The 23,375-nt window shown below is 35.2% G+C and overlaps 1 protein-coding gene across 1 annotated transcript in view; it reads left to right on the forward strand.

The window, feature by feature from the left end:
• The window catches only part of DNAH12 (dynein axonemal heavy chain 12), a 73,300-nt gene that overhangs the window by 9,777 nt on the left and 40,148 nt on the right, over positions 1–23,375 (forward strand). Inside the window, exons 9-32 of the mRNA XM_050904490.1 lie at positions 745–933; positions 2,007–2,157; positions 2,266–2,357; positions 2,620–2,798; positions 4,808–4,943; positions 5,827–5,952; positions 7,648–7,782; positions 8,796–8,989; positions 9,899–10,139; positions 10,726–10,911; positions 11,274–11,474; positions 12,584–12,778; positions 13,011–13,132; positions 13,267–13,549; positions 14,180–14,299; positions 14,688–14,844; positions 15,080–15,252; positions 16,748–16,900; positions 17,442–17,681; positions 18,843–19,088; positions 19,374–19,493; positions 20,241–20,350; positions 21,260–21,443; positions 22,578–22,718. Of these exons, the coding sequence (XP_050760447.1) occupies positions 745–933; positions 2,007–2,157; positions 2,266–2,357; positions 2,620–2,798; positions 4,808–4,943; positions 5,827–5,952; positions 7,648–7,782; positions 8,796–8,989; positions 9,899–10,139; positions 10,726–10,911; positions 11,274–11,474; positions 12,584–12,778; positions 13,011–13,132; positions 13,267–13,549; positions 14,180–14,299; positions 14,688–14,844; positions 15,080–15,252; positions 16,748–16,900; positions 17,442–17,681; positions 18,843–19,088; positions 19,374–19,493; positions 20,241–20,350; positions 21,260–21,443; positions 22,578–22,718 (4,074 nt within the window). The remainder of the gene's footprint in view (positions 1–744; positions 934–2,006; positions 2,158–2,265; positions 2,358–2,619; positions 2,799–4,807; positions 4,944–5,826; positions 5,953–7,647; positions 7,783–8,795; positions 8,990–9,898; positions 10,140–10,725; positions 10,912–11,273; positions 11,475–12,583; positions 12,779–13,010; positions 13,133–13,266; positions 13,550–14,179; positions 14,300–14,687; positions 14,845–15,079; positions 15,253–16,747; positions 16,901–17,441; positions 17,682–18,842; positions 19,089–19,373; positions 19,494–20,240; positions 20,351–21,259; positions 21,444–22,577; positions 22,719–23,375) is intronic.

Raw genomic sequence — 23,375 nt, forward strand, 5'->3', positions numbered from 1 at the left:
TGGCTATAGTTCTGCAAAATTTCCAAACACAATTTTTTTCTGTGGAAAATGATACCACAGTGCTTTGTGAGTTTTTTTTTTTTCTCCCTGATTATTTATATCAAGATGGAAGTTATATGAAGTGTTTCTCAGTTAGGTTTTTTGTTTTAGGAATTTCCAATTGTTTTATTTCCTAATAATAAAACAAGAACATTCAAATGAAATCACTGATTTCAGACTGAGACAATTATTTTTCAAAGTTCGTAGTTTACTGAAAATTAAAAATCCTTTAACTTCCAATTAACTTAAAGCATTTAAGAATATAATAATCAGTGAGATTATATATGTTCAGTAGTCCGAGAAGGCAGTAATTTTTAGGATTAAGCCTTTGTTTACTTTATAGAAAAATAATGGAACAATAGTCTAATCGAGTCATTGTCATATTAAAAAAAAAAAAAGTCAGAGGAAAATGCATTCTGGACATTTCATTTATACTTAAAGCATGTATTAGTAATAGGCTTACTTTTGTAGCAAAAATGAATGCATGGGCTTTACTGAAATGTTTGTTTATGTGTTCATTCGTTTACATCCTTTAAGGGTTGGGACTAATACCCACTGAAGTCATTAGAAAAATTCACGCTACTTCAGTTATCCATGAATCAGGCTGAAAGTGCTAAAATGAATGGAAATCCTGGCTTAATGAAGAGAAAGTGGGATGGGGCTTTCTGTTCTTTCAACTAATAGGTGATATATGTTATTACCTAGCTGAAAGAATTATTGAGAAGAACGGTTGAAGCTTTTGTGAAACTTTTTGATCCTGAAGACAGAAATTGTCTGCCTTCATTTAAGATGGAATTGACTCTTGATGAAAAGAAAATGGAGTTTTATCCAAGCTTCCAAGACCTAGAAGAAGCAATTCTGTTTATAGTAAATCGTATAGGACAGACTCTCCAGGTGTGCTTTTATCTTTATTTAAATATGTAACTGCTAAGTTGGTCAGTACGTGAAAATATTAGTAATTTAGGACTCTGACTACCATGGTAATGGGAAGTAGAATGCAACTTGAGGTATTTATTTTCCATGAGCGTTCTGCAGGTCACATCATGAATCTTGATGCCCAGCGGAACTCCAGGCTCTGAAACTCATTTTGTTTTTCCTTGTTCATAAAGAATTGGTACACCTGCTACTGATTGTTTTAGTCTGCTGTTTTAATCTGCAAATCTGTGTGTATGTCTACAAATTAATTGTCTGCTTGTTCGTTAAATAGAAGTCAGGCTGAAAACTTACCCAGGAAAGAAAACTAGCTAGAAGATAACCTTTTCGTTTTCTTCTTTGGTATGTTTAGAAAACCTGAGAGTGCTTTAAGTATAAGTAACCACATATTCCAATTTATTTATGTATTTATTTTTACCATTGAAAATCAAGTAGTTTTGCAGTGTATACTTTCTGTGAACTAACATTGTGTGTAGAAATATAATTAGCACCTTAGTTATATGTGTGATGATTTACAATAAACTTGCATTAATAATTAAGATCCCCAGAGAAAGACAAGGAAAATTAGAGCTGATATTCCTTTTCTTTCTAAGAAAAAGAAAAGCCTCAAATCTCTAACAACTGATATATACAATATCTAAAGATTTATGTCTTAGGAACAATCTGTGACTCCAGGTAAGACAGCCTTTCTGGGGGCTTTAGATGTATCCCTGTGAACTGAGTATTGGCCTTTAATCATACATGATGGTACTTTCAGAGAAGTGTTTTGGGTTTAGTTTTGTGTGTTTGCACATATGATAGAATTTAATTTTATGTAAGACTGGATAATTATTTTTTGTCTGTTTTACATGTTTCCTGTTTTGAATCAGGAAGAGTCATTCTAGGTGTGTATGAAGCACCTGGCCTTGGTGACGATTAGGGCCTCATACTTTTCTGATACAGTGTCTTCTGCAGATTGCAACTTACTTTTAAAATATATGTATCCTTGTATTGCTTTTTAAAATTTAAATAATCAGAACTTGCACTTCTATTAGAACATCCAAACAGTACATTCTTGGCTAATGGGAGGCACTACAACTCTGGACACTAAGCTTCCTAATGATGTCATAGTATGGGCCACATCTACACTGAAAAAAGCTATCAGAGACAACTTACAAGGTCCAAAGGAGTATTTTGAAAACTATGGTGAGTGATAGAAGAGTGTTTAAATAACTGTGTTACTTCTTTGTAATAAGTAACTTACTGTACAGCATATGTGTTATAATAATATTAATAAATATAATTGAATTGTAGTTGAAAGGTATGGCTGGCTTGTAGATGGAACTGCACAGGCATGGATAGAAAGATTTGAAGCAGAAGAACACAGTTTTGATGAATATACTGCTGTAAGTTTTAATTCTACATTTTATATATAATTTTTACTATACATACACCAATAATAAAAAGGGAACAGAGGATAATGGGTGCTTAGCCTTTAGCTAAAAATTATGCTAACTACCTACAAATCTACAGCATAAGTGTTTTTTCCCCTAAAAGTCTGTGATAAATAGAAAAAAATATTTATTTTCGTCAATGTGTAATCCTTATTCATGTAGCCAAGTATTTAAATAACAGCTCTGAAGTGTAAAATCGAATGTTTTTCTGAAGTTCATAGATGAATTCTTCACCCACAAGAAGGAAATCTTGAGTTTACCAGAAGTGGCTCATTTCCCTATGATCTGTTTGAATTGTGCGGATTTAAAGCAAGGTTTGGCTAGTAATGCAGACACCTTTGCAAAAATGCTAATGGACAGAATAGTTGCAAATCGCAGAGAGGAAAATGAAAAGTAAGTAGAATTCTCTGCTTGTGAATGCTATATATGTTAAATGCATAGTAGAAACATGTAGAAGAAATGCAAATATACCATACTCCTGTTTAATGAAGACTCTTGGCTGACTAATGATCTCATGCAAGTTGCACCTGCTGATGTATTTTTTCCTCTGTTTTAGACTCAAAAACTAGTAGCGGAACTTACTAATAGACTTGGATAACAGAGGAGCTAAAAGATCAAAGGCCTTCATTACCATTCTGGCTTTTTAAGCGTGAAATACAGTACTACTGCACTGTCAAAGGAAAGACAAGCTAGATTCTCTTATTACATGATAGATACCTCTAGGTTTTCATAGATAATGGCAGATAATAACACTGAACAATTAGAATAGACTATTTCAGTTGGAAGGGACCTACAACGATCATCTAGTCCAACTGTCTGACCAAAAGTTAAAGCATGTTATTAAGGGCATTGTCCAAATGCCTCATAAGCACTGACAGGCATGGGGCATTGACCACCTCTCTAGGAAGCCTGTTCCAGTGTTTGACCGCCCTCTCAGTAAAGAAATGTTCCCTAACGTCAAGTCTGAACTTCCCCTGGTGCAGCTTTGAACCATTCCCACGTGTCCTGTCACTAGATACCAGGGAGAAGAGCTCAGCACCTCCCTCCCCACTTCCCCTCCTCAGGAAGCTGTAGAGAGCACTGAGGTTGCCCCTCAGCCTCCTTTTCTCCAAACTAGACAAGCCCAAAGTCCTTAGCCGCTCCTCACAGGACATGCCTTCCAGCCCTTTCACCAGCTTTGCTGCCCTCCTCTGGACACATTCCAGGACCTTAACGTCCTTCTTAAATTGTGGGGCCCAGAACTGCTCACAGTACTCCAGGTGAGGCTGCACCAACGCTGAATACAGCCAGATCATCCCCTCTCTTGACCGGCTGGTCATGCTGTGTTTGATGCACCCCAGGATGTGGTTTGCCCTCTTGGCTGCCAGGGCACACTGCTGACTCATATTGAGCCTGCTGTCGACCAGCACCCCCAGATCCCTTTCTGCAGGGCTGCTCTCCAGCCACTCTTCTCACAATTTATGTTTGTGCCTGGCATTACTCCATCCTAGGTGCAGAATCTGGCATTTTGACTTGTTAAATTTCATCCTATTAATTATAGCCCAATGCTCCGATCTATCAAGATCCCTCTGCAAGGCATCCTGTCCCTCAAGAGAGTCAACAGCACCTCCCAGTTTGGTATCATCAGCAAACTTGCTAATGGTGCATTCAACTCCTGCATCCAGATCGTTGATAAATACATTGAACAGAATTGGCACTAGAATTGAACCCTGAGGAACACCGCTGGTGACTGGTTGCCAGCCAGATGTAGCCCCATTCGCTACAACCCTTTGAGCTCTGCCCTTCAGCCAGTTCTTGACCCAGCGCACCGTGAACCCGCTAATCCCACAGCTGGACAACTTGTCCAGAAGGATGTTGTGAGGGGCAGTATCAAAAGCCTTACTAAAATCCAGCAAAACTACATCTACTGCCTTCCCTTCATCCACTAGGTGGGTGACCTTATCATAGAAGGATATCAAATTAGTTAAACAGGAGGTTAATTTGCAGGTATGGATTAAATCATGAATGAAGTCATATTGAATTGTTTGGTTAAAATGAACAATTATAGTCAAGTTTTGTAGTGATTCCACATTACCAAAATGACAAAATATTTACTAGGAAAGTGTGTGTGTGTATGCTAATGATACCGTACTTAAGTTCATGTACTTACCAAAAGTAATTGAAGCATTTATTGCAGAAGAATACCTCAAAATCCAAACAAATCAATTATTGCAAGTTAATAAACAGTATTTTTCTAGACTGACTTGGTCATATTCCCTATTTAGTTTCATAAAGTAATGGAGCTGTGCAGGGGTAATACTTAAAGAATTAATTTGAACTTTTAATTCCATTAAAGCTGAGCTTGAAGCCAGTCAAACTAAAAATCTTAAAATGTTGATATTTTATGAAAAATAAATTTATAGGATATGCAGAGAATTTGAAGCAATTAAGGAACATGCATTAAAAGTTCCTGAGACAACAGAAGAAATGGTGGAAACAGTAGCTTACATAAAGAAGGTCAAAACCGAAGGTATTCAGGACCTGTTGTTAAGGATCAAGGTAAATGACTGTCCTTTTAATTCTTAATCTTTTACCAAACATGCTGGCCTGTACAAATACAGAATTCATTCTGGAGTGCAGAGACTTTTGTCTGATCATGCTGCATGTATCAATAAACTGTACCCTCAGTGTTACTTCAGAGAGAAGTGGGAAGTCCAGCTCATTCTTTGCCATATGCCTTTCCTTCTTATTCCCCATTCCCATGTATTCTGCACGTCAGTGAGGAAATGCAGCTTTTAATAAATCATAGCAGACTGTTAGACACTCAGTTTATTGTTTGTACCTAGAGACTTACTTCAGGGCTGCTTAAAAAGCTATTTGTGAAAATGTAATACACAAGTGTAAAGATAATTTTATGTGTAAAAACAGTCAGGACTTTGAACACACAAGAAGCAATTTACGCTCTGAGCAGAATATAGATGATGTTACATTAGCAGTAGGACTTTGTGTGTGCTCAGAGAACAAAATTGAAAAACTGTGTAAGATGTGGGTCAGCCAAAAACATTACTGGATAAGAATCGCTTTGCTATATGTTATGATGATATGTAACAGATTTTCTGTTATGGTAATAGGTCTGTAAATAGAACACGCGTTTATTCTGCAGAATTTATATTTTTTATATTTTTAATAATATTAGGATTTTTGCATGTAGATTTACAGGCCACAGGAATCATAGAGAGAGAAGCTCACGAATGAGGCAGGGATTTGAATAACTTTAAAAAATTTATTTTGAATATTAATATTCAATTGGCTGAAGTACCTCTGAATTCTGAAAAGTCTGTGAAATGTAGACTTCTATTTTATCTTTGTAGATAATATTGTCCTACCCTATATTTTAACCAGACCTATGATACCTAAAGGTTTGTGAAATCTCTTTTTATAGGAGTGCTGTCGGCAAATGAATTACTTCTTAGATGTTTTTTTATTTGCTCCTGAAGACATTGCACTGAATGCAACAGTTCTATTATGGCCAAAGAAGATTAACCCTATTTTTGATGAGCATGATGATGTAAGAGCATTTTCTTAGTTTATGGTATATTTTGGCTTGTTAGACTTTTCACTTTACTTGAGCTATTTATTTCCTCAGCAGGCTAAATGTATCTACACATATAACATGAACCATACTAATTTAGACATGCATAAATAACATATTTCCAGATTTTTATATCAACGGCGGGCTTTTTGTGAAGTAATTTAAAAATTGTCACTGTAACTTAAAACCTTCAGCAAGTCTTATTATCTTAATTTGTTTGTGGTCAGTACTAGGTAATTCATAGGAAGGTGAAAATTCACTACACTGCAGTTGACTAGTACTGAAAATGTAACTGTCAGGCCCTTAATAAGAGTTAGTGCTCTGGACAGGAAGTCATTTAGTTAAAATGATATTTTCTTCTGTCAATAAAAGAACAGTGGGAATTGTGTTTTTTAGGTAGCAATCATTATTAGAAAATATGCAACATCTGATTTTCTCTGTGTGACTGTAGATTACTTTCTTTTCTTCCACTTGTCTGTATTCATCTTGCTAGCATTCTTTCTCTCTGGCTATTATACAGTAAGTCAAGCCTTTTGGTGTTCTCTTGCCTCTCTGTAGTAATTTAGCGTAGATTTATAATTTCTTCTAAAAATGTTTAAAAATTAACAATTAACATTTTTTAAAAATAAAAATATCAATATCTTCTAAATATCACAACTGAGGATTTCTCTTTCACTAAGTCTTATTAGATACTAAGGAGTATGTCCAAGGGTAGTAAACATGCCTCTGACTTAAAACATACCCAGCTTGGGAGACTGCTATGTCTGTAAAACATTGTGTTTGCATGTTAATATTCTTTTAATCCTGAAAAATAAATGAGTAAAATTAATTTTCTACTTGTACACAGAGAGTCTGAGATGCTTGTTCAAATTCTTTTTAATGAAAATGGTAGTACGGAGTGTATCTGACTTAATGAGAGTCCCTTGGGAGTATATTTCTCTGTAGCTGACTGTCTAGCAACTTGCATTGTGCTAGAGCTTGAGGACAAGAATAGTTTTACATCAAATTTTTTTGAGTCTGCATATTTGCGTTTTATACTCTCAGATATGAGTTCAGTCTTATTCTAATGCAGTAGGAAAAGACTGGTTCCTCCTTTGGAGAAGTTCTGTTTGTCTGCTTCACAATTTTTGCATGGCAGTATGTGTCCTTGTCTTAGGAGATCTCCTCTGCCTCGGGTGATTTCTTGTTTGGTACCTTAAAAATAACCCCTCTGTGTACAGACACTGTGCTTTAGAATTCTAGAATTTCTGCCTTTTATAGCAGTAGATACATGTGGGATAGCATTGGCTTTCAACAACTGTCGATGTCCTCTTTTGGCAATAAAACACTGAATCCCAAAGATGAGAATATTTTTTTCTGTAGTGCTTTCCTATCTTTTGTCTGATTGCTGAAGGACGCCTTTATGGCAATCCTAACTGCAATGATTACTGAGATGAGGGTTCCATGTTAACATATAGAGGTTGCACACACTTAAATGGGACGTATAGAAAGCAACTCCTGAAGAAATTTCAATTATTGTAAGGATAATAACCTATCTGTATTGTTTATTTTCTGTCTGTTTGTGCTAAATGTTTAATTTAGATGGTACTACGTATGTTAATCATTGAAAGGACTTACAACCACTTTTGTGTTGCTTTTTTACCATTAAAAATAAAATCAATTGTTTTGTAGCTGATTGAACAGTCTAAACGTAAAGGAGAGCAAGAACTAATACATAAATGTGAGAAACTGATGGTGGAATTAGACAAGCTGACACGTTCTGTGACAGAGTTCGAAGAATACTCAGAACTGGATTGCATGCAACAGGTCTAATTAACATTTAGTATAAAATGGGTAGAAATGTTTTGTATGTTTAATACACAGAGGTCATGGAAGAAACTTAAAATTAAAAGTAATCTGTTATTTTAACGAATGTGAACTAAAACATTTATTATCCTCTTGCCACAATGAAAAAACTCATAAAATTACCCCTGCCCCTCCCCCCCTTTTTGTATTACATTGGCAATAACATTTGACTTAAAGGAAAGTTTACTATAAAGTTGTGCTTAAATTAGCTGATAGGTAATCCCAGCAAGGACTGAGATATTACAGATGTATAAAGTGAATTACTTTTTTACTCTGGTTTATATAAAGCATGGAATTCTGGCCCCAGTGACGTTATTTGCAAATAACTTCAGTGGGATTAGAATTTCCTTCCCTGTTTCTGATATATTGAGGAACTGGAGGGAAAAATAGCAGGTTAGAAAGAGTAATTGGTAGCAATTTGATTTTTTTTTTTTAATTATTTTTTTTTCCTATAAATCTCAAAACTTCCTTTTTCTGCTAATGAAGAGCAGACCACTGCCTCCAAAACTTTGCAAAGTTCTAGAAGTATTTTATAAATGCCAGAGCATGTCTTGCACTTTAATTGGAGGACATCACAATTGTGCTTAGTAATTTTGGTTTTTAAAAAGAAAACACTTCAAAGCACAAAACAGAAATCCTAAGCTAATAAATCCCAGTTGCCCTTATGATATGTCAGGTACATAAAAATGTGTATGCCTGCTTCCTGGAACATTCCTAAATATTTAAAGCTCAAACATTTTGAAAATGGTTTTATACTCCTAAATTCAGTAATGATAAAACCAACGTTATTTTTCCTTAGTGTTAATCTGGGTTCTTCACAGTTTATCTACTCAAGGATAAGAAGACAAGTTTTTAACTCATGTTTTCTAAAATTTTAATAAATATGAAGGCTTATTATATTTTGATATCTTATTTTGATAGCTGTTCAGAGCATAGCTTAGTTATCTCTCAGACATACAATTATTTGATTTCAGTATGTGGCTGACCTGAGAGCATTACAGAAATGCATACAGGAGGCTGATGAAACAGTAGCTCTTATTAATAAAGAAGAGACTCTGCTTGGATGGAAACTGAGTGACTTCCCACTCCTCAACAACTTAAAAGTTGAGATTGAACCATACCAGAAACTCTTTCATCTTATACTGAAATGGCAACGAACAGAAAAAAGGTAATCTGGCTCTTGAAGCTAAATGAGGGAGAGCAGGAAAAATGCTCATGCTGTTTTTGTTCATCAGTTGTAGAATATGGATTTGTTTTCTTACAAACATTTATTTGTTGTTAGCAATCCAAGTATAATAGTAATATAACTTATATCAGGGTTGTTATTTTTAATTCAGCTAGAAAAAATGTCAGGGTTTTTTGGTTTGTTTTTTTTTTTATCTAATGCAAAGGAGTATATCGCATACTGGGTTCTAACTGTATTGGTCATGCTCGTGAAGCCTATAATAAGACAAGCTCTGTGAAAGAAATGTATTAGGAAGAAAAAATTTGGTTAGTTATGAGCCATTTTGTATAGCAGAAAAGGAAGAAGTTCAATTGGAAAGCTTACAATGTGCATGTAATGAAAACCATTTTTAACCTAACGGCTGTCCAAAATGCCGTGTAGATGTGCTCAAATGATTATATTGCTATCTGGTGGCTAGATCCTACAACAAAAACTGTAGTATGTCTGAGTCTAAATTAAGTGAGATTGTTTACCAGTTCCTGCACTCTTTGGAATTTATAACATGATATGGCTAGAAACCATGGATTTTTTTGAAAATACAAAGGCCTAGTATATTTTGATATCATATGTTGATCTCTATCCAGAGCTTAAATTAAATATTTCTCAATCCACGCAGTTACTTGGTTTCAGTATGTGACTGACTTGAGAGAATTACACAAATACACAGAAGAGTGTGGTCAAGCCACCTTTAGTTGTGCATTAGCATTTTGCATAGAAAGACATTAATTGGAAACAAGAGCTTTGCTCTACTTTAAATAACTATTAATCTACATCTTGTGTTGCAAAACAAAGTGTTAATTATTCATGGCCTACATTTGTTATTCTGTTTTCTAACTTTGTGGGTTTTCTCAGATGGATGGATGGTACCTTTTTGGAACTAAATGGGGAAAGCATGGAGGCTGAGGTTGATGAGTTTTTTAGAGAGATACACAAAATATCAAGACTCTTCCAACAAAAGCAGAAGAAAATTCAACAGGAGTGGAAAAAGACATCACAACACAGAACTGTAGAAGAGAAGACAGAAGAAGAAACAAAGGCAAATCCAACTCTTACAATGTGTTCTTCAGTTCTGGAGCAGATTAAAGACTTTAAGGTAAGAAAAGGTGAGGGATATTAATATTTAATGCTGAGAGACAAATGCTAAATTCAGCACTCAGTATAGGTAGATGATGCAGTGTCAGTGACTCCTTTTATTACAGAGAGAGAGAGAGCTCTGAATCACCATTTCCAGATTGTACTGTCCCACTGATTTTAATAAAATTGGATTTTTGATATCTTTGTAGTTTTAGGAATGTGAATTGTTAAAGAGTGGACACATACAGGAGAAAAGTAATTTTTGGATGCAGAGAAACATTTAAGGATGTAGTTGGGAATTTTGAAATGGGACCGTATGTTATGTTAATGGAAGCCAAATTTAACATAACATAGCTGAAAAATTGTTCCTTTTCTCTTTTCTGACAAGACTGTCCTTAATAGTTTTATAGTTGTTCTTCAGTAATTTACTACAATTATTTAGAAATGGAATGGATAACTGAATGGATCCATCTGCACTTTTCAGAGAAGATTTTCATGTCATCAGCTACTGCAGCAGAAATTTAACTGCACATCAAAGATGATTAAAAAGTTAAGAAATAATGCACATCACAATTTTTACCTTATAAATGTTTTTCCTCAATTAGGAGAATATTCCCACTGTGACTATTTTCTGTAACCCCGGCATGAGAACTCGTCATTGGCAGCAGATGTCAAATATAGTAGGATATGATGTAACACCAGACTCTGGAACTACCCTGAGAAAAGTTTTAAAGCAGAATCTAGCCCCTTATTTGGAAGAGTTTGAAGCTATAAGTGTAGGTGCAAGCAAGGTAAGCATAGAGATTTGATAGTGACAAATATATGACATCAGGTCTCTTAGAGATGGCTTTTATGGCTTACTGGAATTTTTTGTCTTTACCCTTATGCAACAAAAGAGATTTGGTGAGACTTTGGCCCATTAGATGGTAAGAATGAGTGTGTAAACATTTGTATCTCATGTTACATCATTAGTGTTTCCTGAGTGTACTGCTTTCTGTGCACTAGAAAATGATGTACTAAGAATAACAACAAGTTAATTTATGCTGTTAGAGCAAAATAGCTTATTCAGCTAGATAAGCTTATATATTGAATTAGTGAGCTGGAAAAAAATAATGCAGTGACTAAAATAAACTACTTTCTTTTCAAACTGTAGGAATTTTCCTTAGAGAAATCAATGCATGCCATGATGGAAACCTGGGGTTCAATTTCCTTCAATACAAGTGTGTATCGTGAGACTGGTATTCATATTCTGTCTGCAGTGGATGAGATTCAAGCTGTTCTTGACGATCATATTATGAAAACTCAGACAATGAGAGGATCACATTTCATTAAACCATTTGACAAAGAAATCAGGGTACGATGAGTAATTTTTTTTTTACCGTTTTTATTTGCAGGATAACTATAATGCAAGAGTATGCCAATTGTATTACAGCTTTGTTTGACTTGTTAATGAAATGTTTTCATTGGTTTTTCAGCAAGATTCTTTTGAGTTCATAGAAGTCCTACTTACATTATTTCTGTGTTGGAATTCCCTCTTCCATTCACATTCAAGTGCAACCAAGAGAACGTGATTATTTTTTCGTGTATTTTGCAAAATTACTATTTCTGTTAGTGTCTTTAACCTTGCTTCTTAATAACTGGAAATTATGTTCTTATTATTGTTAATAAGAACATTTAGTGATTTAATGCTTGAGTTTTGGACTCAAATTTGAACTATAGTGTTTTCGTCTGGGCAAGGAAACTTGAGGGCTGGGAGAAGGTTTTTTAATTGGGCCTCAGAACAATGATGGGATCGCTTTACACCTGCTTTTGTATTTTCAGGGCTAGAGTAGTCTTTGATGCTAACACCATGACTGTTGACAGGAGAGAAGCTGGTGAAATTGCTTTGCAGTTACCCTCCCTAGTTCTTTGTTGGTTTATGTAGGAAATCTTCAGGTTTAAGCAGGCTCAGTGAACATAGGTAGTGTTTACCCTTTACAGGCAGCCTCTCCAGCCTCTTCCAGAGGTATCTGCTATTGTCCACTTTAGGGACAGGATACTGGGCTGGCTGGATCTCTCCTGTGATCTAGTGTGGCCTTTCAGGTATTCTTGTGTTCCTGCTGTAATTCAGCTGCAAACCAAGAGCTCCTTGCTGTGGGGAGATGAAACAGAATTTGTCACTGGTAGCCTCCTGGGTATTACTTAACCATTGAGTTGTTAAAAGATCATAGCGCTAAAGTGATAACTGCATTTTGGAAAATTCATTTCCAGGTAAGTTAAACTTTCTGAACTCCGTTGGCCATCTGTATACATGGAAGAACCTAAATACTCCTAAATGTTTTTCTTTTATTTTGTTTAGTGCTAGACATTTTTATCTTCTCCTTGGGAACTAGAGTACCACAGTGTCTACCGTTCCTGTATTTGTTCTCTCTAACATTATTGGTTTGGAAATATTAAGGTAACATTCTTTAAATATTTATTAAGGAATGGGAAAATCGCTTAATTCAAATTCAAGAGATTATTGATGAATGGCTGAAAGTGCAAGCACAGTGGCTTTATTTGGAACCCATTTTTTCTTCTGAGGATATTATGCAACAGATGCCAGAAGAGGGGCATCTCTTTCAGACTGTCGATAGACACTGGAGAGATATTATGAAGTATTGTGCCAAAGACCCAAAGGTAAGGAAAATATACAGTACTAAAAGGAAATGGTAGCTTCTCTCTCTCTCTCTCTCTTTCTCCCCCCCCCCCCCCCCCCCATGCTTTTGTTTTCAGAATATATACAATGAACTACTACATCAGTTGCCTAGGCTTTCTAGGAACAAAGGCATGTTGTACATTATTTGAATAACTTCTACTGTTTGAAGTATCTTATTTATAACTTACAATTTGCATGTGTTTGTTGTTACAGGTTCTTGTTGCTACTTCCTTTATAGGGTTATTGGAGAAGCTTCAGAACTGTAATGAGCTTCTTGACAAAATCATGAAAGGTCTTAATGCTTATCTTGAGAAAAAACGTCTCTTCTTTCCCCGGTATGATGAGTTTTGGCTATTTAAAAAACAAAGATTCTGAATGTTTATTTTGTTGTGAATAAGGTCAGCCTTTAAAGTAGCTTGATCATACAGTTGGCTTTTTCTTTTTTTTCTTTTTTCTGAATTTTTTTTAGCTTCTTTTTCTTGTCTAATGATGAAATGTTGGAGATCCTGTCGGAGACTAAGGATCCTCTCAGAGTTCAGCCTCACTTGAAGAAGTGTTTTGAAGGCATTGCTAAGCTACATTTCCTTCCCAATTTGGATATTAAAGCAATGTATAGTTCTGAAGGCGAGCGTGTAGAACTGATTTCAACCATTTCTACTTCTGAAGCTCGAGGTGCAGTGGAGAAGTGGTTAATTCAAGTAGAAGATATTATGCTGAAGAGTATACATGATGTTATTGCTAGATCAAGAATGGTATGAGTTTTGTAATAATTTAATAACTGTGGCACAAATAGACCTTTCTTAATTTTAAGGCTGTCTCTTGCCTTCTTAAAATTCTTCCTGAACACAGGAGTTGATGAAGTTATGGGGCCAGGACCAAGTTAACATGACTTGTATTTATAGGCTGGTGAGATAAGTAAGAGTTTAGTTTGAATAAGAATCAAGTCGTTTTCCTGTAACACTGGATATAAATTCTTTTAAAAGCTTGGCAGCAATACTGTGTTTATAGGATATATCACCTGACGTAAATAAATTATTCAGGTTTTTTTGTTTAATTACAGGTTAGAAATACAAGACTTGTAATATATTTGCTCCCTCCTAAAAGAAAATCATTAGCCAGAAAATGTTTCTTTGTATGAAGTCAGCAAGTTGTGAATATTTACATAGTATGGAAAGATAATTGCAAGAATCTTTAAAATTATTTGATAACAAATTGCAAATCTAAGGGGAAAAGAGCATTTAAAAGTTTGTTTGGACTTTGAAAATAGGAAAATAATATTTTTTAGCAAAGAATATTAATAGGATCACATTATATGCTTCTGTATTACATTGTGATATATATACACTGACAGTGTATTTGTATACTGTATTTAACTCTTTCAGGCATATCTAGAGACTGAGAGAAAAAAATGGGTTCTGGAGTGGCCTGGGCAAGTAGTGTTGTGTGTGTCTCAAATGTTCTGGACAAGTGAGGTACATGAAGTTCTTTGCAGTGGACCAGAGGTACTTTGTAATGCATAATCTTTTCAAAAAACTTTATTAATTTTTCATTTCAGCTAATGTATTTTGCTTAATCAAATATTTTTCTACAGTAAAAATAAAATTTGAAAAAGGATCAGCATATGAGTTTGATATACATAAATTTATGTACAGTTATTTATACCTTTGATTCAGGTACTTGAATATTCTTGTTTAGAGCAAGCATAGATTAAAATGTAGCTTTGCAACATAAATGCATAACTGTGAATGAGAGAAGTTGATGCAAAAACATGACAATGTAAAAGAATGGCTTAATAAGCAATCTCCGTTAAGTTATTTAGTCAACATGAAGAAGTCTGGAACACTTGAAACTGTCATATAATCCGTTTCATAACTACCTTTTTTCTCCTAGGGTTTAAAGGATTATTATGATACGCTTCAGCTTCAACTTAATGATATTGTAGAGCTGGTAAGAGGAAAACTGTCGAAGCAAACAAGGACTACGCTGGGTGCCTTGGTTACTATTGATGTTCATGCTAGAGATGTCCTCATGGAAATGATTGAAAGTGGTAATTATCTTTTAAAACATTTTTCTTCACCTATGTCTTAATACATACTTAATTAAAAATAGTTAACCAATCTGATTTTGCTGCCTAAAACACAACAGTATTAAGATATGTATGTGAGTATTTGGATGTGAGCATCAACATTAATAATTTCAAAGCTCTTTTAAATTTAAACCTAATAGAAAATCCAGTTATCTAAAACGTCTTTTATGATTGCTTTCAATTCTGTGTTTATCAGGCGTGCAGAGTGAAACAGACTTTCAGTGGCTTGCACAACTACGATATTATTGGGAATTTGAGAACGTTCGTGTCTGCATCATTAATTGCAACGTAAAATATGCCTATGAATACCTTGGAAACTCACCACGCCTTGTTATTACTCCTCTTACAGACAGGTGTTACCGCACCTTGGTATGATCTTCCACCCATGCTACTAATACTCTATTTACCCTAGTATAGTATTTCTTACACTGTTCATTACAGCCATACTTTTAGGGCTTGCCGTTGCTGTCAGACTCTGGTATTTCTGTTAAAATGCGGTTTTCAAAGATTGTGATTTCTATAGAATATTGAACATGAAACTGACTTATGACAACAAATCTGGACAGCCCACCAACGTGACTGAAACATTAGTGGATTGTTCTGTTGTGGATGTGGTTTTTTAAAATACAAACAGAAAAAAAGCCCAATATTTTTGTCGCTGTCTAGATTATGAGAACACAAAATCCTTTTCTGATGTTCTGTGGTTGCTAAATAAAGTGGAGAAGGATTCACTTGTGGTCATATTGTTCGTAAAACTAGTACAACAGTTTGGCAACTTTTTAGTATCCCTGCTCTTGTTAGAGATATTTATTATTGTACTGGTCTGTCCTCAACTAACCTGACAACTGAAAGTTACCAAAGTCATCTCGGATACAGTTTTTCTGACTATCATTTACTGCAGTTTATTTGGATGGAGCATGGTTTCAAGTTTTACTAGGCACCCATCCTCCTCCTGTTGTAAGATGGTAATTTTCATCGTGTGGAGACCAAATCACAAACTCCATAGGGTTCAAGAAAGAAAAGGTCTGAAAAGACCTGACTGATGCGTCTGAAGATGTTTTTTTGCCCTCTTCGTAGCTTCAGTTTTTATGGTATGGTTGTAGCTGATGCTTGGTACCTATTTGTCAAAACATCAAGGTACATTGGTGTGAGAGGGCGATGCAGCTGCTAGTCTGTTTCTTTTTTAGGCTCACAGACCTTGAATCCTGGAGCAAAGCAGTCAGAAGCCTGGCACTCTGGCAAATGGAAGTCTTGTCCTTTGCCCACCAAGGTCTTAATACAGTATTCCCAGTGCTTGTCAATATAGATGTGGCCCTGGAACTGTGGATTTGGAAGCCAAATACATCTGAGTTTTTGTTTAGAGTCTGCAACTTTATTTTTTTTTCTGTCAGATTTTCCTCCTACTTCAATGGAATACAGGAGAGAATATGGCATGGTCAATGGAATACACATGCAACAAAGGGGGACAGTGTGGGAAAGAAAAAGAAAAGAGGAAAAAAGTCTATTAAAGGAGAAACAGGGATAGAAAAGAGTAGCAACCAAGTAATTGTGTCGAATTTAATTTGAAAGATATATCTAAGCAAGAACAGAAAGATTGGGTCCAATAAAGTTTGAGTAACTAATCATGGTCATGATGATAATAAAACTGAACTCTCTGTTAGGGTCAAAATTCAATTCTCTTGTATATATTTCCAAGCTGTAAGTAAATTTCAGGTTGTTTTTTAATTAGTATAACCATACTTTTTATGTTAGATACAATGACTGCATGAAATTATCTAGTGCAATTTAATTTAACATTTTCATTCAGAATAATTTCATATGAATGAAGTACTAATGATTTCCATAAACTATTTCTATTTCTTAGATTGGAGCCTTTTATTTAAACCTCGGTGGTGCCCCAGAGGGTCCTGCAGGGACAGGTAAAACAGAGACCACCAAAGATTTGGCTAAAGCTCTTGCTGTTCAGTGTGTTGTCTTCAACTGCTCTGATGGCCTTGATTACCTGGCAATGGGAAAGGTAAATAAAAAATAAATATATTTTGTATTTTATTCTTTAGAAAAAAAAATTTTCTAGAATTTTTTAAATTTTAGAAAATTGTAGGGTCCCTACTTTGCAGAGACACTTAAATAAATGTGGCATCTGTGGTCTGCTACCCTTGGACACTATATACTGGTCTCTACATATGTTTAATTTTCTGTGCTTTATGAAATCCTATTAAGTTGCTAATTAAAACATGAGGATCAGGATCTTCTGATTTAGCTTTCTTTAGGTGGGTCCAACTTGGAGCCAGGGAAGCTTCTAGCAGCTTCTCACAGGAGCCACCCCTGTAGCCCCTCCCCTGCTACATAAACCCCCACCACAGAAACCCAACACATTTAGAACCAAGAAAAGACTTTGTTCTTCGGTACATCACTGATCTTTGCTCTAAACAGGCTTAGATATTATCATCATAATTGTATCTTTCGTGTAATTAAACTTCCAACATGATACTCTTAGTTTCTTTTGAATCTTCTAAGATTCTATTAGTGGTATTATCGCTATCTTTCTTCATTTGCAGTTTTTCAAGGGTTTGGCTTCATCAGGTGCATGGGCGTGTTTTGATGAATTCAATCGCATTGAGCTGGAAGTACTGTCTGTTGTGGCCCAGCAGATCCTTTGCATCCAGAGAGCCATACAGATAAAGCTAGAAACATTTATTTTTGAAGGAACTGAACTGAAGCTTAACCGCAACTGTTTTGTAGCTATTACTATGAATCCAGGTTACGCAGGACGTTCTGAACTTCCAGATAATCTGAAGGTAAAATAATAAAATACATGCTTCTGCTTAAGAATGAATTTTTCAAAAAGATTGAGGGACAAGTGTATTGCTGGTATTAATTCAGACTGTACCACCTGGAATATAAACATATACTTGATATACGATTTACACATACTAAGCCTTTTTTTTTTCTTCCCCCCTAAGTACTTTGTTCTTTTTGAAGGAATTTGAAATATTTTTTTTATTTTCTTTTGTCTATTAGTGTTTTTCATGATTATTTTTCCAGGTCAAAGGCTGTAATGCTGTAGCAAGTAAACTGGCAAGTATCAGGCTGTGGGTAGATTATAAGATTTGAATGCTAACTTTTTTAAGATGGAGGGGTATGTTGCAAAAATGCTTTAAGAAAATATTTTTACATTGCATTTATTGTAGTCTTATTTAAAAGAAGTGTTATCAAACTACACTTAATACATGTAATGAATTTGCTTAGATAACCTGATTAAATAAAATCTTTGAGATGATTGTTTTGACTAAGTAGGCTGTTTCATTGAGGAGGCTTGCCTTTAGCAAAGTAATCTGGAGCCTTTTGGAACAGCATCTGTTCCTTAAGACTCAACGTGACACAGAGCTACTGGGCCAGAGCAAGTTGCCTCAGTGGGAACTATACTGTGAATGCTAACTTAAAGCCAAGTTAATGCAGCATGAAGAGTATACCAACTGCAGATTAGTTAAAGAAAGGAAGTGCATTCTCTCACCTGCCATGTACAACACCTTCCTTTGCTTACTGCTGTGTTGGAGGTATCAGTGTAAGGGGCAAACTGCATTCTTGAGACAGTGATGAGGGAAAAGAGCTGGGAGAGACAGGGTCTTCTCTGCACTGGATTGTACATTGAGATGGATCTTGATGGCAGCTTACTTATGCTAGCTTCCTAGTGAGTTGTAAGCTGCAAACATTGACAGGTCTTCTATTTCATTGGCTCCCAAATGTTCTGTGGGTCACTGCTTCCCACTGTAAGTGTTTTAAATGATCCACAGCTTACCTAATCATACTAAGCAGTATTTCATTTAAAATGCTGTTACTGTTTTCAATTAGAAATGCTGTGATGGGATGAATACTGATCCATCACCTGCAAAAGTTCTGCATTACTTTCCATTCCTCAATTAATTATTTAAAGATATTTCTTTGGGTATGTATTTCAGGTTCTTTTCCGAACGGTAGCCATGATGGTTCCTAACTATGCTCTGATAGCAGAAATTTCACTCTATTCATATGGATTTTTGAATGCTAAGTCACTGTCAGTGAAGATAGTAATGACCTACAGGCTTTGTTCAGAACAGCTTTCCTCTCAGTATCACTATGACTATGGTATGCGAGCAGTTAAAGCTGTGTTGGTGGCTGCTGGGAATCTAAAATTGAAATTTCCCACGGAAGATGAAGATATATTGGTGAGTTCCTGAGGGAATAATTCTTAAGGAATTTTACAGGTGCACGCAGTTCTGAGTTCTGAAGGCAGTTCCACCATGTCTTGCAACATCGCTGATCCACGTTGCTTAGTTTGTGAAATGAAGATAATAAAATACACGCTGTGCTTTCCAGTGCTATGCTGATGATCTCACAGTTGTGCTTAACTGCTTATCAAAGGCACAATTTAATTAATTAATCTTTATTACTTATTAGATTATTCTGTGATTTTTAATAAGAACGGTAAAATGTATATTTGTTTCCTCTAGCTTCTTAGATCAATTAAGGATGTGAACGAGCCCAAATTTTTGTCACACGATATACCTCTGTTCATGGGTATAACTAGTGATTTATTTCCTGGAATCAAGCTTCCCGACGCAGACTACAATGTAAGTAAACTTGTAATTTTTCCTTGGTCATAATCATTGTGGATTGTTTTGTGGTGTTTTGTTTTTAACCAAGTGTAATTAATACGGTAATCTGTGAGTTATTGCAAGATAAGGAAAATTGCTGAGTGTTTGCAATGAAACTTAGTACCAAAGAAAATTCTTGTATCTGTTCCGAGTATAATCCACATCTGAGTTCCCTTACATCCAGAAGGGTTGTGTAAGGCATCATACAGATTGGAAATTGACCTGCAGATTTGCCAAATTTTAGGGTCTTTTGCTGATTTCTTTCCTAAATTTTGGACATAATGAAGTGATATTAAGCTTTGTGTTTGTATTTTCTTTTGTTTATAGCAACAATTAAATCATAGCTCCTTTGTAGGAGGATAGTTGGGAAGAAGATGAGCATGTTGGAAAAGATGAAATGAATTAACTTTTTAAAAATTTCCAGTAAATACTAGAGTCTTGTTAAAATTGTGTGGTTCCAAAGCACACTGTTGGTTTCCTGATGGTGATATGCCTTGTCCTCAAGATAAAAATTGTAGTTAACTCCTGTTCTAGCATATGAAGTACAGAAGTGATTTTTTTTTTTTTTTTTTCCCCAGGGATGTTTGCTATATTCTGATTAATAGTATTTCAGTTCTTAATTAATTTGAAACCCTTACTGATGAGCATAAACTGTTCTACTGTAGTCCAAGACAGTAATTTAAATTGTAGCAATGATAAGATTATGACCTGTTTTGGTTTTAGGATTTTCTGGAATGTGCCAGCGAATGTTGCATTCGACATAATGTCCAACCTGTAAAAGCTTTTATAGAGAAAATGATACAGACATATGAAATGATGATTGTTAGACATGGGTAAGATTCTCATTACTGTTTCACAAGCAGTATTTGTTGTAATTTTGGCTTATACCGTAGTGGTTATTTATATCAAGTATAAAAGGTCTTAAGGGTAGCAAAATGTTTCTTTTGTATTGGAACAATTGCTCACCAATACTGCTTTTACATGTACCAAAATTCTTGTGAATGTATGTCTGGCGAATTGTAGTACTCTTGATATCAGAAGTAGCCTCACCTGTATAATGATTTTAGGTGTGGATATCAGTATGATGAAGACTTAGGACTGTAAAAGTTTGTCTATATTAAAATATTAGTTATCAGATCTCTGCCATTTTATTCCTAGCTTTTATTAGTGAATAGCAACTGTGTGGAGAAAATATAAATAATATTACATTAGCCATGTGATTGTTAATATTCAGGTCATTAATTAATCTTTTCAGTGTGACATTGTTACAGTCGCATCCCTCTGCTGGGTGACTAGAAAAGTTATTTTGAAATGTGGGTGAAGATAGTTTGATGGGGTGGTTTTGGTGTTGTTTTTTTTTGGGGGGGGTGGGGGGGGTGTAGTACATGTTCCTACTGTTTGTGTTCTTCCAGAACTTTGTTATAAACTCTGTCTAGACTGAAAAGAAACTAGAAAGTAATCTTTGATTCAGCAAACAAATGAACTAGTGTGGTGGTAAATCTATGTTTTAGAGGACAACTTGTGTACAGTGGCTGTGCAATCAGATTTGCATATGCGAATAAACTGTTTTTGCCTAAATGATGTTTTGTCTATACAAACCAGATTTACTTGCTCTGCTTCTTGAAAATTAGGTGAAAATTAGCTTTAAGCATATGAATGATGCTGTTGGCCTTCATGTGGTCTGTAAAAGCCTAAATTGCAAGACAAATTTATTAATAACATGGTTTTTTTCCATCTAACAGCTTTATGCTGGTAGGAGAATCTTTTTCTGGGAAGACCAAAGTTCTACACGTGTTGGCAGATACACTGTCTCTTATGAAAGACCGTGGTTATGGTGAAGAAGAAAAAGTAATTTTTAGAACTGTGAATCCAAAATCAATCACTATGGGTCAGCTTTTTGGGCAGTTTGATATGGTATCCCATGAGGTAATGTATGTTTTAAAAATAGTGTATAGTAATTGCCCAACTTTATCTGTTTCTTCCTCTCTCACCTGCTGTGGCTTTCACGGGGTTTGTATGAGTGCACTTGTGTATGTTCTAACTTCAGGTTAACTCATGGTGTCATTCACAGTTGTTTTCAGGGGGCAGGAAAGGCAGTTTACAAGGCTCCTGCTTCTGGTTTTTAAGTCCCAATTCCAGACAGCATTTCTTCATCTGTTCTCTGGACTCCAGACAGTGTTTCTAGAGCTGTGCTATAAATTAAATTACTGGTTTGGTTTTAAGAAAAAAGCAGCAAACATACCAGTATGGGTTCAAGACTAGGAGCTAATAATCCTGTCTGTTTTTTCTGCTTTGTAGTATTTCTAGTGCTTTCTTTTTTTTTCCTTTTCCTGTATATGTCAGACCTCCATTATTCTGGATAGTAAACTGTTGAATTCATAATTTTATGATTTTAAACACAGATGAGAACACAATTGTAAGTTTCATTTTAACTAATACTTTTATGGCTTGTTTTAAATTAGTGTATAAAAAAAATACAGCACCAAGTGTGTATGCAGTTATGTAGGTTTAAATATGCAAAAAAAAAAAAAGGCAATACCATTCTGAGGGTCATTGTCCTAATATAGTTGCATCCATGCTAGGAAATCATACCAAACTTGACTGTATTCATTTCTCTGTTTATTCCTAACCAGTATAATGAAAGTAATGCAAAAACTATCTAGAAAAATTTATGAACTCGTGGGTCCCCAAGTGTGAAACTTATGTTTGGAGAAGAAACAATATGAAAAAGTGAATGTGAAATAGTGAAACTTAGGGTGACTCTGGTGAGAAACAGATGCAAGACAGAGCAGAACCACTTCTAAGTTTCTGTAAATTGAATTGCCAGTCTTCTGTTTGTTACAATATTTTTTTAAAGTGAAAAACCCTCTGGTTTAAAATTTGCTGATGTTGCATGACCCTCAGTGAAACTGCAAAGTTATGTTCTGCTCTCTGCAGAACAAGAGAAGAATAATTAAAAGAGAGGAATAATAAAAGGAAACGGAAGGTTTTTCTGTTACTTGCAGTTTGAATTGAACTATATATAGTCTTACTTTTCATCCCTACGTTCTCCCCCTCTAGTGGACAGATGGTATAATTGCTAATACTTTCAGAGAATTTGCATTATCTGAGACTCCTGAACGCAAATGGGTTATCTTTGACGGCCCAATTGACACTCTGTGGATAGAAAGCATGAACACAGTTCTGGATGACAACAAAAAGGTATCATTCAGTGGAAATAAATGCCTAAATAAAATAATGTGACATTTTGAAAATATTCTTCTACATATAAAACCACAAATGCAAACAGCAGTGCCTGGCATTTGAAAAGAGCAAGTGCAAGGCGGCTTTGGTAACAAGTTGTAAGCTTTTCTTGGTTGGTTTTTTGGGTTTTGTTTTTTTTACTTTACTTTATTGGAATCATAGTCACAGAATCAACTCATTGCTGTAAGACATTAACAGTACAGTATTTTCTTAATGTCATATTGTAAGTTTGTAACATAAATAAGTGAAATTAAAATTTTAAAAATTACATTTAATTATATTTAATGTAAATGCCACATCTTCAAAACTTGCACAAACTTAGGCACTTACGTTTAAAGACAATCCCAAGACACAAAGGGTTGTATTTTCAAAATTAATGACTTCTGCAGTCAAAGTTATAACCTTACAGCAGTTTAGAAAATGGGCCTTAGGAATCTCAAAGTGAATATAAACATTAGAGACGACATTTTAAGTTTAAGTTCTGGATGATAGTGTGTCAAAATACTCAAACTGGACTTTCATTTTAATTAAGTAGGAATGGTGGGTTTCCAGCTGGAATGCTTCAGCATTAGCACCAATAGCAGCAGATATCCTTTCTCCTTTCTGCTTGCTGTC

The sequence above is a fragment of the Gymnogyps californianus genome, chromosome 13, assembly GCF_018139145.2.
Source record: "Gymnogyps californianus isolate 813 chromosome 13, ASM1813914v2, whole genome shotgun sequence".
Classification (NCBI taxonomy): domain Eukaryota; kingdom Metazoa; phylum Chordata; class Aves; order Accipitriformes; family Cathartidae; genus Gymnogyps; species Gymnogyps californianus.